Below are 15428 nucleotides of genomic sequence, written 5' to 3' on the forward strand. Positions count from 1 at the left end.
TGCAAAATGTCCTGTACGTACAAAGATTTTTGGCAGTTGTTGTGTCTGAGTGAGAAGATAATTCATGAAATTTGAGAGATGTAGTCATTGAAAGCATTTTGTGCCAAAACAATGATAACTGATCCTCAGTTTAGCCCACATAGACTTCTGTTGTGCTCACTGTGTGAGGAGTTTTGCAAAAGTGACCTAAGTATACTTCTATGGCAGGACAGCTACACAGGTGTCTGTGGTGCATTTCCCTTTTTCAGCACGTGTAATCATTTTTGGGGTGCTCAGCTGCTATGATGCAATGCACTGAGGAACATCAGGCAGACCAACACATGTGCATGAAGGGGAAAACCACAAAGAGTCACATGGACATTACTGGGCTTTCAGACAGAATGTGAAAAAGGCCTATTGCATTCTGAAAGTGTTTATTTGTAATGGTTTGTGCCATGCTGAGTTTGGAGAATATATTGAAATTTTTTAAGCAGCACCCATCACTCCATCAACTAGTGATTTACTACATATTCCACTTACTCGTGCCAATGCCATTTCCAGTTAATGAAACACAAATGTGTGTGCCTAAAAAGAACACAACATGTCTGATTTGTGAAAAAAAATCAATGTTGCAAATGATCTAAACAACAACTGCTTTCCCGCTTCATATGTAAACAAATAGGTGGGATAACATATATTATACTGAAATTGATATTGATATTGAAACGTATTGATCACAAAATATTGTCAAGAATCATATCCAAGCAATCAAACAACAACCATACAGCCAAAGTCATTAGAAACCATCTGTCCAAGATGATTTGAACAGCCTCTTTGCCATGTGACTTGACATAATGTGTGCAAGTGTACCTTTTGCAGAGAGCTGTAGGTCGAAGCATAGAATTAAAAGCACATGTAAAAATTGTGTTGAAGTCATATGGTAACTAATGCGATGCAAGAGTCTCTAAATACAGATGTAATGGAATCATTGTGTTAGCTGGAATGTGAGAAGCCTTAAGGGCTTCTCACATTATGATTTTTTTCCTGAATGAAAGTCTACTGATGAGCTCAAGCTGCAAGACACAATAGCAAAGGTTAAATGGTCTTGTCTACTACTTGCTGTTTGTAAAGTAGTGAGTCTTCCTATCCGGAAACTTTTCTAACTGAACAGTTATTTCTGCCGAATGGAACCATCAGTATTACACATGTACTTCATCTTCCAGCTATGTAGCTGAAGACATATGACAGGTTACAAAGACACATCTCTATGAATTTAAGCGTTCCCTAAGTCTTTCCACTGGGGAGAAGAGAAACTCCCAGACAGGAGGTGAAAGCTGATCCTCCCATCAAACCACTCAGTCTCTCAGTCATGCATCTGTCCACCCTCGGCAGAGGACCACTCAGTTGCTGGTCTGGTCTCTCCCAGAGGAGGCTGGCTGAAGGCTCTCAACCCTCAAAGTGATTAAGATAATTAAGAAGTCAGTTAAAGGGTTTTCAAATAGCCCGTGGCATTCATGTGAGGCCATTTTCAAAGTCTGTGTGATTTGGGTGATCCAGAAATAAACAACATAACTAATTCAAAATACTTGAATGCATCCCTGTAAATTCAGTTTTACTGGGATGAATTTTGCTAACTCAATCATTAAAGAGGGCATCACTGTCTGTTCATTTGAGTCAATATCGCTTGCTGTTAGCTAGTTGCCCAACCAAGACTAAATCTAGTCCAGTTGTAGTTATTGATTTCTGTATTCAACTCATGCCAGTAATACTCATACATGTCCAAGCCCATGTCCTGATATACTATATAAATATAATTTTGGTTCATTGCTAGTTGGCTGCAATGCGATGGGCTCATTATATGTCCTATATAGCACACTATAATATTCATGTTTTTTGGCTATAAATGATGGGATTTTAACATGCTGAAAATAAGGCCACACCCAGACAAAAAAGGAAAAATGATATGATGCTTTCATAAGCTGTTACAGGTGCAAAGATGCTAAAAATTGGCTCTTTTAGTCCATTGGTAGGCGGTTGCTGAGCAACATAATGGTCACAATATCTACTAAAAATAAGACCATAATATCATTTAGTGGATCTAAAAATTAGACGTTACTGTCATGAAATTGAAATTAAGCAATGCCTTTATAAAGTGTTACAGGTTCATAAATGCCGCCATCTTAGCCCATTAATATGTGGTTGCTAGGCAACATGATGACATCATGCTATTTCATGCAGAATTCAAATATTTTGCAGATATAAATTAGTTGCTGTTATGAAATTAAGTATGATGCCTTTATAAGTTATTATAAATGCCTAAACATTACAAATAGGTCACCTCAGTCTTTTGATAAGTGGTTGCTAGGCAACATGATAACATATTTGATAAAAATAAGAACCTTTAGGGGTCTAAAATGTACCGAAGTGCCAAGTTTTGATGTTCAGCTTTTGATTGTGTAGGAGTTCACAGACAGACAGAGACTCCATGCATGTAAGATACACAAATAAACTGGTATCTGCAGCCATGTGATTCAACACTATAGTGTATGTATGCCACTTACTGCCCAAACAAGTTAAATTTGCTGATGCTCTTCATACTCTTTTCTAAACATCATTGACACTGGGTCAAAACTAAATAACCACAATATTACAATCAAGAATTCAAGAGTTCAGATACAATCGATTACATCATGGTGGGGTCCACGTTTTAAATGCTCCACACTCTGTTGCTCACACTTTGAGTTTTAGTTGTTTGTGTGTTGTTGTCTGAAAAGATTAGTGGTTTTTCATTTTTGACCAGTTTATTACTGTTAATCATTGTGACAGTTCTAAAAGAAGTTGGTCCATCTCCAACAATGGTTAAAAACAATGTTTAATATTAAAATATAAAATATAGACGCTTCTGTGTAACAGTTTTACAACATGCGGGTTTAAATAATAATTTTGTTCTGTGATGTCTGTTTATTTCTCTTAATTAATATTACTTACTTACAGTAGAGCTTTAATAAAATAGTCTCTCTAATTTGATTTAACAGATCTGCCATGCTGGTAACTGCTTCAATCTTCATTTGGAAAAGTGTATCCCTTAAAACAATGAAATAGTGACCATACAAAACATTTTAAGACACTGTGCCTGTTTATGTTCACACGTCATGTTTGTATTACAGTGTCCAAGCAACAGGATGTGTGAGGAACAGGGCTGAGGCAAAAATAACTCAACTTTTTATGTTTTACACAGCAGGGATGCAAAAAAATGGAAATTTGATTGTAATGGCACATCAGAGATGTCAAAAACATTGATAAACAGTGCTGCATTAACAGTGGTGTGCGATTTGAGAGAAGTACTCTCTGCCAGCAATCTGTTTTCCCACATGCACACAAATAAAAAGTGAAGTGCTTCAGGAAATCCTGATGAACATAACAGGTGGTACAAGCAGTATAAAGATTTTGTTGCGAGTTGGCGGCAGTTTGGTGAGAACAACTGTCAAGCTGAACTGAGTTCAGTGTCAACAGTCAGCCATATAAAAACTTGAGTGTTACACGATGCATATAATACAAATGGAAAAACAGGGTTTTTTTCTTGTTTTCCTTCTTTTTTTGCATAAACTGCCTGACCCTTTCAGTTTTAAGTGAAAAAAAGTTCATTTTTGTAATGAATTAAGTAGGTCCTTTGGGGATAACAATACTAGAAAAGACTTAAAGAGTGAAAAGAAGAAGAGTGAATTGATTTAAAGTCAAAGACTGATGGAAATCCATCATAATTTTTAGCATCCTGAATTAACCCTTTTTATCATTAAGCATCAATTTTACTGGGTTTATATTGGCACCCATTTAAAAGCACATGTGAGTGTTTCATGTATTTGGAGGTGATTTGTTTGCCTTAACTGAATATCAAAGAGCAAAGAATAAACCATAAGAGAGAAATGGAATACCAGATAAAAGATTAATGAGTTTTACCTTAAATTTGATGCCACTTCCACAAAAGAGTTGTTGATTTTTCTTATATTTATTTACTCATATGAATGAGAATAATTAAACATTTCATATGACAACAGCAAAGATCACAGAAATTCCAAAGTCTATGACCCTCCAAAGTTATTTGGTAACTCCTTAGAGGTGCAAGATCCCACATTAAGAACAACTGCTTTATAACAACAGATGTGTCCAGTAGAAAGATTAAGATTTCAAAAAGACTCACCTAGATCATCACAACAGACCTCCATGGAGTCAGAGGAGCAGTCACTGAGATCATCCAGGGAGGTATCTGTATCCTCGTGAATCTTAAACCTACAAAAAACAAACAAACAAAGAAACAAACGGGTCAACCAAACAAACGGTGGTTTAAATCCATGTCTGTTTAGACATAACTTCTGACCACTGAATACTGCATTCAAGAGAGTGAGGCTATATGTATAAACAGACACCAGGGAGCGGGGGGGGGGGGGGGTGTCTTTCTTTTAATAAGACCATAAATAATAAAAAAAGTATGAGACATTATGAGTGTGCATTATTTTCTCTGTATCCTAGAAATAAACTGCAATCTATTGTATATCTTCCTATCTTAAAAGGTGAAACACTGCCCTCACCTGAATCTAAATGGAGCAACAGCAGCCATGTTGACCTTTCCTGGCTCACTCCCTCTGCGTGGCAGGTTGAATGTTTGATGGGAAGACTTTGATTTGTTGAAAAGCTCCCTGTCAGAAGCTTCCAGCTCATAGTTGGAGATGTTCCTCACTTCTTTTTGGAAGTTCTCTATTCCTGCTGAAGATACTCCTGGTATCTCATTTCCATTTGCATTTTTACTATAAAGAAGACGTCCTCTTCCGTAGCCTACCTGAGGATTTGGTGGGCGGTGTCGCAAAGTGTTACCCTCTTGCGCATTGTCCACACTCCTCTGACGATACTTTCCAAAGGTCCAGTTCTTGTTAGTGTTTCTTCTTAACTGAAGGTCTCTCAAAGCTTTCTGGGTTATCGTGTCGCTGCGGATGTCTGATGTGTCTTTCGAGCGTGGAACTTCCCTCTTTGGTATCTGAGGGCTGCTGTAAGCTGAGCAGGTTCCATCAGCTCGCCCTGCAGCTGCTGAGCTTCTATGTGAATACATGCTAGTCTTTTGGTGCAGCAGGTTGTTCTTTAAAGCGGCACCTCTCAGCAACTCTGCAGCTCCTGAAGAACCAGAGAATGAAGAATATGTAGGCCGTCGTTTTGCGCTGTGCTGATACTGCATTGTGGGATTTGGGAGCCCACTATATTGCTCTTTGGGCTCTGCCTTTGAGACCGACATTGTGCTTCGAGGTGACGGCAGACTGGAGCTGACACCTGCGTCACTCTGCCTCCGAGATATGACTTTGATATTCACTCCGCTGCTCATGGTTGTTGACAGTCACTGCTCTGAGATCTGGAAAAGAATTCAGGAAAGACAAATACAGTACAGCAGTTACAACAAGTACAAGATAAAAATATATTTTCACAACAGCAGCAGCAATAGTAGTACATGTTTGTAGCAGTATTATGTGTAATAATAAATATTCAAATGTTTCAATATTGCCTTCTGTTATTTTGGTTTATTTCTGATTAGTTCAGTTCCAGTGTCAAGGTTGAATCTTGATTATTAAGAGGTGGGGGGTGTGGGTTGGTGTGGGATGGGGTGAGCACTTCTACTGATAAATGGCTGATATGGCAGGGCCATCAGCTAATGCATTCATCTGGGCCTCACAGGCTAAATAAGCTGGCTCAGATAAACTGTTCAGTCTCACTTCCAATTCACCTTGCATTAACCCTCTTTAATGTCTGTGGCTTGATTAGTTTATGTTTATTCAATTATCTTCAATTAAACATCTTGTGTGGACTCCTTGCCACCTACTTTTAGCCAGTTTGTGATAAACATTCTGCAGATTTTAATAATGCCACCAAACAATGACAGAGTTGGTTTTGTGTGGGGAAAAGAAGTGTTAGAAACAGAAAAATCAGTGAGCATTTATTTAATGGATGCAGACCTTTAAACATTAACATAAGGGCTAAGTCACACTATAGTACATAGGATCACAACGTCTTTGCCCGGTGACTGGACTGAATTGTTTTTGCCGTAAGCAACCAATTGCAAGTAGCTGGAGTGACCAACTAGTTGGCCAGAGATTAAGAGTGTGACTGCTTTGACTGCAAGGTCACGTGGCTGGAGGCAAACTGTCTCTAGATAATTGTGATCTTACTTTGACTAACTACAGTTAAGGTTTTCAAATAATTACTATTTAAGTAATAAATGCAACCAGACTGCCAGCACTTTGGAATCAATCTGCACCAGAGAGCAAAAACTCATCTCTGATGCCTTTTTTTGTTACAGGCTACTAAACTTAACTGGTTTCCAACTGGTTTTATTTCAGTTATATTCCTGTATGAACCAGAGTCAAATTCTTTGTTTGTGTGTACAAACATAGCCAAATTACATTTTCCACAAAATACTCTTTCAAAATCCTACTCAATAAGAGAATAGCAAATCAGTTGACACTGGAAAATCTATAGCTCTAAGTGACCTTCTTACTGTTATATACTGAAAAAATAACATATTTTTAAACCTTTCTGTGCACATCAAAATATACAAATGTTTATGTGTAGACATTTATCTTTGCTACATTGTGGATGATGGATAACGAGTGAGATTTTTATCTTACTAAATACTGTAAAACAGCTGCACATTCCAGGCTGTCTGCTTCAGAGACAGTTTCTAACCACATGACTTACTGAGTGAATACAAACATGAGCGAGTGGGAAGGAAGAAAGAGGAGAAGATGGTTTGAGGGGAAGGAGCATTATACCATTATGTATCGATTACAGCATCAAAGTAGCTTGAAGGTCTAAAAAACAGACCAGTCACCAGTTCAAATTCCTGTTTGGGGAGAAACACTAAGATCAGAAACGTCTCATGATGTTTGTGTGCCCTTGATTGCACCTCGACATGAAGCAGTGAAGCAAGAAAAAAAAATCCGGGGTTAATAATAATGAAAGGAAAACAACACTTTTTAAAAAAGATACAATAGATTAAATTGAATTGTGATCAAAATAAGAAGAAAACAATTAAACTGCCTAATTTCTAATTAATCAAAGCACCATGTGCATTTCAAAATGTGCCATATGCTTCAACAGCTTTGCCTAATGTATTCTTGGTCCTTTACCCACAACCTCCAGTGTGAAACGTGCTGTGAAAGCCAGTGGCAGACTGACACCATTTGGCACATGCGGTAGGAGGATGGCTCCTTTCAGGCCATGCCAACACCGTCTGTCCCTGTCATGGCCAGCAGACAGCACCTCTCCTCCACAGATACAATGTAGTGATTCAACAATATATACCACTTCAATGAACTCAGTGAGGATGACTTTCCTGAATGGATTGTATAGTAGGTGTTGCAGATTCACATTTTCTTTCCTAGAAAAACTTTCTGTCATTAAAGCCCTCAGTCAAAACTGGAATCCGTTTTAAGCTCGGCAACTTTAATTCTCTATATTTTTAACTATTGTCTGTGTAACAATGATGGAAATCAAAATGCCCAACCACTGAATCAGACATAGTGATGTTTCTGAACCCCTTTCAACATTGCATAAGGCTACATTCAACACCAAAACAGATAAAATTGATGGAATAATCACACATTTATAGTTCATTTAACAACTACAACAAATATTGTGCAAGTATTTGGCTATTTACATTATTGTAAATTAAAATCTAGATGGTTATCTGTTTTGGACATTTCACTTAGGGGATGATGCGCCTTGTCGCAGTTTTCTGACACAGTTTCATAGATCAAAATATAAAATTTATGGTTCGTAGATAATACAAAGAATTGGTTTCAGCCCTACGATCAGATAATTATAAAGACTATAATGGATTCTGATTAAATATACACAGAAAGGAAAATAATGAGCATGCCCTGTTAACCCTGTCAAGGCAGACGTTGCCGATTTGCAACAGTTAAAAACTAACAACCTGATTATCCACATACATATTTTATGAGTTTTTTTACTCAGAAGTACCACTGCAGGACTTGGTTGTGCATTAGCAACAAAAAACTTAATTTGAGCCTGAGAGGGTTAATCTTTCTGAATATGTACATACAAAACCTCATTTAAGCAAATGTAAATAAATAAATAAATAAATAAATAAATAAAAAACACCACACACACACACACACACACACACACACAAAAACCTCCTTTGTTCACATGACTCTAGTATCTGGGTTTTTTTTTATGATTAGCAGTGGGAATGCTGCAATATACATTGGTGTAGTAGTAGTGTAGACATTCCATTAGCTACACAATGCTCATAAAAAAGTTCCTGAAATGTTTTCAAGCACTTCATGTTTGTCTTTTAATATAGAAATCATTCATTTTACTGCTGAGTTTTACTGAGTTTGTTGCACTAGTTGTTTCAGTATGTAACAATTAGTTTTTGCATTTTTCTTTTCCCAAAGCAAGGTACTTTTTGGCATTTCAAAAACACTTATTTTGTGTTTACTGTATTAATATAAAGTACATGCTTCCCAATAGTTTGCCGAGATTCAGTTTTGCAAGTGCTCATTCCATTAATTTAGTCTAAAGTGATTAAACATGTGATTTTAGTCTAAATAAATAACTGTTACTAGTAGTAGTTTTAATGATAGTTTTAAATAATATTTGGTAATAAAATCTGCACAATACTTCCATGTGTTTTATTGGGTTTTTTATGTTTTACTTGAGTGATGCCTTGAAACCCTTATACGTACACTGAAAATAAGGAAAGTTTAACCTGTCAAGGACAAAAACGTACAGAAAATTCTACATCAAGACTTGTAATCATAGCTTTCCTACTTTTGTTAAGCCTCGATTTACAGGTTGTTGGCGTGGTGGTTAGTGCTGTTGCCTCATAACAAGAGAGTCATGGGTCCAAAACCACAATCTGGCTAGTTTGCAGTGGGGTCCCTCTGAGTACTCTGGTTTCCTCCCACAGTTAAAAGTCATGCAGTTATTAGAGTTAAAATAAGAGTTAATTGGTGATTCCAAATTACCCATAAGTGTGAGTGCAAATAGTTGTTTGTCTCTTTGTGATAGACTGACGAGCTGCCCCAGTCCCCCTGCAACCCGGATAAAGATAGGAGGATGGAAGTTGTTGTAAATCCATTCAGTTTTTATGTTAACCAGACTCTAGACTTTGTTGAACATTATGTAATATGAAGACAACATTTAATTATTTAAGTATTTAAGTGACCGAGCAGTATTGGGGTAAAAGTTATTGAATAGTGTTGGAATAAAGTGACAAAACCGTGAAGGACTAAAATATTCCAAGAGCTCAACTTATTTCATTTAAACATGTTTCAATCATGTTTTATCAACACAAAATGCACAGGTTTATTGAATATGAATAAGTTGTGTTGATTTATCTCAGTTGTTTAAGTTTCTGCCAAAGCAAAACAACTGTGTGCAACCAATGTCCACTATTGAATTAAGTAAATCCAACATGTTCTTTTTTCAGTGTATGAGAAATACTGCTTATATGCATATGGATATGCACACACAAACACAATGGTTTTCATGTCATATTGAAATTAAAGCCACAACACACAAATACAAACAATTTAACACTGATAATTTAAAAGATTGCAAAGATAACTTATATTAGTTCCATTTTTTTATTTTTTATTTTAAGTTTTCTAAATAAATAACATGGTAGTATCCTCATTGAAAAAAGTTACATTTTTACCTATATCTCAAATAAATATTCTGTTTTAAATCTACACTGGCATAGCCAAAAGAAAATTTTTCATCTTACCTGAATAAAGAAGTGTCCAAACTTTGTGTTCCACAAAGAGACAATAAGCAGTGTGATGTGCAGGCTAACTGGCTCTCATAGTAGAGCTACACCTAATAGGGAGATCCAACTTAAGTAAGAGTGCTGTTTTGCAGAGAGCTTTGGCAAATGAGAAGTCAGTGAGAAAACTAGAGGGAAACCTTCATCTCCAACAGCTCAACAATCTCTAGTTTCTCTTCTCTTCCCCGAGGCCACATATACACACACCCACTTCACCTATTATGACCAGAGATTAGTGAGTCATACTTAAGTCTTTTGCCATTGGAATCATGTGTCACAATTTAAATGTGACTGTAAGCTTTTTATTTATTTATTTTTAAACATGCCAGTCTTTCAGCAAGCCATCATCAAAGCACCTTGCCAACTCTATGAGGAGCTAAAATTGCTAAAATTGTTCTCCAAACCTATCATCAAGCAAGAAGGCCAGACTAAAGATACTTAAACAGACCAACATCATGTCTGCAGAGGATCAGTTTACTCTACTCTAAAGTGTCCAGACTGCTCAGGAGCCCTGTACAGCTGATAATGTCAGGCCTGATAATGTACTCATAACACATCAGCAGATTAAATTTCAGGAAACGCCATTAATCCATTTTGGAAAATGTCTGAAATAAGGATAAAAAAAAAATAATCTAGAAATAATCAACATTCAGTGAACCTTTTAAATGCTTATCAAGCCACATGTAACCATTTTATTTCACTTGCAAGGCCTAATTTTGGTGCTGGAGAAATACACAGTCCCAATCTCTTTGCTGCTCACGTTTCTCCCCATGTAGCCCAGCTCCAATAGATAAGCGCTGAATGAGTACATCATTACATTATCTACATAATTCAATTTTCTCAAGACTGTCATATTATCTACTTTTACAAGTTGCCTGATCTAATTGTTATATATAGCACCAAGGCCCAGATTCCTGATTTTCACCATTTCTTTCTGTGACCTAGCTTTCCCAAGGAGAAACTCTGCTGGGGGAAAAATGAACTGAGGTCAGCTCAGAATGATCAGCAGCACACAGATGCACACATCCAAATTTAATATATGCATATGAACTATGAAAATATGTAACTAATGGAAGTTTCTTCTTATATTTGGTGTAAGGCACAGTGTAAGTGATCCAGTTTCCAGAAGATAATTTAATCCAGTTAACAAAAAAATGTTAAATGAAAGTTGCAAATAAAAAAAGAAAAGAATAAATAAATAATAAATAAATAAAATTTTATTTATATATCACCTTTCTAGACAGAGTCAAAAAGTGCTGCACAAAAGATAACAAATAATAAAAAGGTAAAACAGACAATATAAAACAGGCAAAAATTAACCAAAAACAGTTTTAAAAAGGTGAGTTCACAGTTCTTAATGTATGAGGGAGAGAGTTCCGGAGTCTCGGGGCCACAGTGGTAAAAGCTCTGTCACCCTTAGTCTGTTTTATAGCAAGTAAGCCCTGATCAGATGACCTCAGGGACCTGCTAGGGACATAGGGCTGTAGCAGATCGGAGATGTAGGCTGGTGCCAGTCCATGCAAGCCTCTGAATGTCAAGACCAGGATCTTAACACGTACTCTAAATTCAACAGGAAGCCAGTGTAGTTGAAATAGCAATGGTGTCACATGTGAATACTTGGAGGATTTTGTCAACAGCCTAGCGGCAGCATTTTGCACAGCCTGCAGATGATCCAGAGAACCTTTGCTTAGACACATAAACAAAGAGTTACAATAGTCCAAGTGTGAGGAAATAAATGCATGTATAGCAATCTCCAGTTCAGGGTGAGATAAAATAGGGCTTAACTTAGCCACACTTCTTAAATGATAAAAACAAGACCGAACCAGAGATTTCACATGCCCATCCAATGTGAGAGTCGAGTCAAAAGTCACACCTAAATTCCTGATAGAGGATTTAACATACACTGAAAGAGGACCAAGGGTTCTCACTATCTGGGATAAAAAAAATCTGTCCGCATATGAGGACTTCAGTTTTCCCCTCGTTGAGTTGGAGGAAATTTGCAGCCATTCAATGTTTGATGGAAATATCGTGATGCATGCTCAATCATCCAGGCAAGGACATCCCAAAAAGTTGGTTCTGTTTATCTAAATAAAAAGAATCAGCTTTTTGAAATAAGAGTAGCATTTGACTTATCTTGTTGCTTAATAATCAGTGTTTTGTGTTTAGCCACATTAGTGCTGTGTGACTGGAGCTCACAAAGTTAGTCAATTTACTAACTTTACACTTTCACATTTGGGTAAACTGAGTGAACTTTGATTAGCACAATGTATTCACTCATTCATATTCAATGTGAGAAGAGACACTCAGATCTGCTTTTACCCAGCCACCTCCTCCAGCTTTTCTTGGAGTGGTGGAAGAGTGGTTGTGGGGGACCAAAGCATTCCCAGACCAGGCGAGAGCCATAATCTCTACAAGTCCACGGGGCCTCTGAACCTCCTCCCATTTTGACAATCATAAAACACATTACCTAGGAGGCATTCAGGTCAAAGGCTACCTAAAACTGGGTACTTGCAATGTGTAAATGTGTAGTGGTGCTACTGTAAGCTATCTAGTAAGTGCAGAGACCCTTCAAAAGGAGATTGTTTCTGCAGTTTGTATCCATGAGCTTATCCTTTTGTTGACTACCCACAGCTTTTGGTCATAGATAAAATGGGGAAGGCAGACTGTTTGGTGAACTGACAGCTTTGCTTTCACTCACAGCTCTCTTTACACTACAATAAAGCTGTATGGCACAAGCACCATGGCAGACATGGCGTCAGTCCTTTAAATTAAATTTCCTTCTCCATCCCCCCTTACTTGTGAACAACATCCTGATAAAGTGCAGCCCTGGTGAAGCTGAACTCCCATTGGGAACTGAGTCTGACTTTTAATGCAAACCAAACACTCTATGGTTGTACCTGGACCAAATAGCCTGCAATCATGTGTCTAATACCCAATATTACACTTATAAATAATAACCAATACTACACATCTTTATGTTGGAACACTGTAGCAAAACTGCAGCAGAGTTCCAATAACCAAAGAGCCACTCAGGTTTGAATCAAGCAGGTCTTTCCTACCAACCATATCCCTCAAGGTTTCAGTGCCACTGCCACAAAGAGTCTATAAATTGGGCATGATTCAGCACCTTGCTGATAGATACCAAGATGGCCGGTGCATAAAAATAAACAAAAGCAAGGAAGTACCCCTGATGTTCACCTGCGAAAACCTGAATAGTGGACACAAGTATACCCACCCATGATTATTGCCTCTCATCTGCAACTTCTGCTCTTCTCCAGTACACTGGATCCTGATCTGTGTTGTCAGGTACACATTACTTTATCTGCACCGTTGTTTGTTTAAGTAATATGGAAGATGTAAATTTTAACAAATGATGAGTACTAGATGTTGTGGTTCTATGCATCTATCATATAAAAAACAAATCACATTTTATTCCCGTGTGTTTGATGACAAATTAATTTTAAGAACAAATTATAATTTGTTTTCAAACACGTTTTTGTGAACATCTAATATATTTACAGCAACTGTTTAAGTGCCCAACTGAAAAACTCGCCGTATTTCTATTTTGGGAATTACTGCAAGTTTTTCAGCGATCACATCACCTCCCTAATTTCAACACAATAGTTAAGTAATCCCTCCTCAATCCATCACACTGACTAACACATTTATAGCACTCTGCAGGAGCACTCATCAGCCGTGTGTCTGCTTACATAGAAAGGCATGTACATTGTTATGTAAAGTGAGTTTTGTGATCTCCAACTTCTCATCACTTCATTTAGTCTTGTAGATATTTGTTGTTCTTCAATTAGTGAAATGTTACCATGAAACTATTAACTACTGACATATTGTCTTTTTTTTTTTATTAAAGCTGTACTTTGTTTTGATGTTGAGATTAGAGGGGACATTTAGGCAAGTGCATTAATCCAGGGATTTACCCTTATTAGTCACTTTATGTAATTAACCATGGTCAGTAATGCTATGGCAGGATCAACAGCATTAAAAAGTTACATATTAAGTCCATATTATCGGCCACTGGTGATGTATTGATCTATATGTTTTAAAGCTTGAGTGGAGCACTTGTCCTTATAAATGAGCATCAAATACATTCATGTTCTTGCCAAATAGGCGAAATAAATGCTTACTAATCCTATTAGAATGAAGTAAAACTCCCAGTACTGAACAGTATTTCATAGTTGCATCCCGGCATATTTTCCCTGCACTGATTTTTATGCATTTCTTGTCAACGACCAATGCGTGGCTTGCAGAGATGAAGAGGGGAGGAACTGTAATGGATATGTATTGGGGAGATGTTAACTGCATATAATAGTAGTTTATTTATGCATGGGTCTGCTTGTAGTTTATCACCTTACGTTTAGTGATTATCTTGCTAGCTTTAATGATTTGTGCAGTTCATTGATGTCAAATTCTGAGCCATTATGCAATGCCTTCATGAGGCAGAAACATATGTTGCCAAGTGCTCAAAAACCCTATGATTTCATGATAAGGAATAATCGCCACAACCAGCAAGTATATAATGATTCCTTCTACCAAAAAATGTCAATTCAGAGATTTTTTTTTGGATAAAATGTGACTATCTTGTTATACTTTCAAGTGTAAACTATTCATTTTTTTGTTCATTTATTTCTTTATAAATGAGTTTGAACTAAATTCATTTCAGTGTACTGGATCCTATAGTGGAATTACCTAGGGGGCATCCAGGAAAACTTTCTGATGCTACAAATAAGGGATCAGAGGACTGATTACAAGCTTAAGATGAAAGTGATTGTTGGATGCAACTGTCAGCAGCAGTTCTTACAGATACTGCAAGTGCCATGTATAAAATAGGGCTCTAATTTCTGTAATTTTCTGCGCACTTGAGCTATTATGAGCTGATTTCGGTTCCTGCGCATGGAGGAGGACAAAAAAGGGGGAACAGGCGCATGATGGTAAAGTGCAAGCTGCATCCAGAATAGAAACAGCTACATTACATTGCAGATGCTGAGAAAGAGCATCGGCTCCAAATATCCACACAGACAGCATGCTAACACAAAGCAAGCCAATAACCCGGAGTGATGACAAAGCTGAGTCTATGTTGACTTCAACCCAGCAGCCTGACCCCGAACTTGAACAAATCACAAAGGCAGTAAGTTCGGTTTGCAGCATTGTGGCCTGCATTTCTACCTGTACATCTTTCTATAGTAGAATTACAGTGACAATCACTTTGTAATTGTGTTGAACTGGTTTTCAGCTTTGCAGTGTTCATACATATACACTAAAAGAAAGAATGGATGTGTGCCCTCATTAGGATAGAGATTTGTGTAGCATGTGGGACTGCAGCCTACGGTTTATATTGTTAACTGGCAATTATGTGGCATCTTATGAAGTAAACTGAAAGTAATGTAACGGGTAGTGTAGCAAATTACTTTCTCCAAGAAGTAATTAAGTAACATACTGTATTATTTAGTAATTAGTTGTCGTTTAAAAAAAGTGAGTGAGGTCATTTCATGTAGACATGCCACATCATGTTGCCTCTTTGACATAAATGATTTAATTTATCTGAATTACAACAAACAAAAGTATACACAGCCCTGAAGGATTATGAGCAGTGCGGTAT

General features: G+C 37.2%; 1 protein-coding gene across 6 annotated transcripts in view; it reads right to left on the minus strand.

The window, feature by feature from the left end:
* Positions 1 to 15428, minus strand: part of nav1b (neuron navigator 1b) — a 71059-nt gene that overhangs the window by 48908 nt on the left and 6723 nt on the right. For all 6 annotated transcript variants that reach the window (XM_076884269.1, XM_076884270.1, XM_076884273.1 and 3 more), the window contains exons 2-3: positions 4566 to 5374; positions 4178 to 4266 (exon numbers count right to left, since the gene is read on the minus strand). In XM_076884269.1, coding sequence (XP_076740384.1) covers positions 4178 to 4266; positions 4566 to 5347 — 871 coding nt within the window. In that variant the 5' untranslated portion in view covers positions 5348 to 5374. The remainder of the gene's footprint in view (positions 1 to 4177; positions 4267 to 4565; positions 5375 to 15428) is intronic.

This window comes from Maylandia zebra, linkage group LG5 (genome assembly GCF_041146795.1).
Source record: "Maylandia zebra isolate NMK-2024a linkage group LG5, Mzebra_GT3a, whole genome shotgun sequence".
NCBI lineage: Eukaryota > Metazoa > Chordata > Actinopteri > Cichliformes > Cichlidae > Maylandia > Maylandia zebra.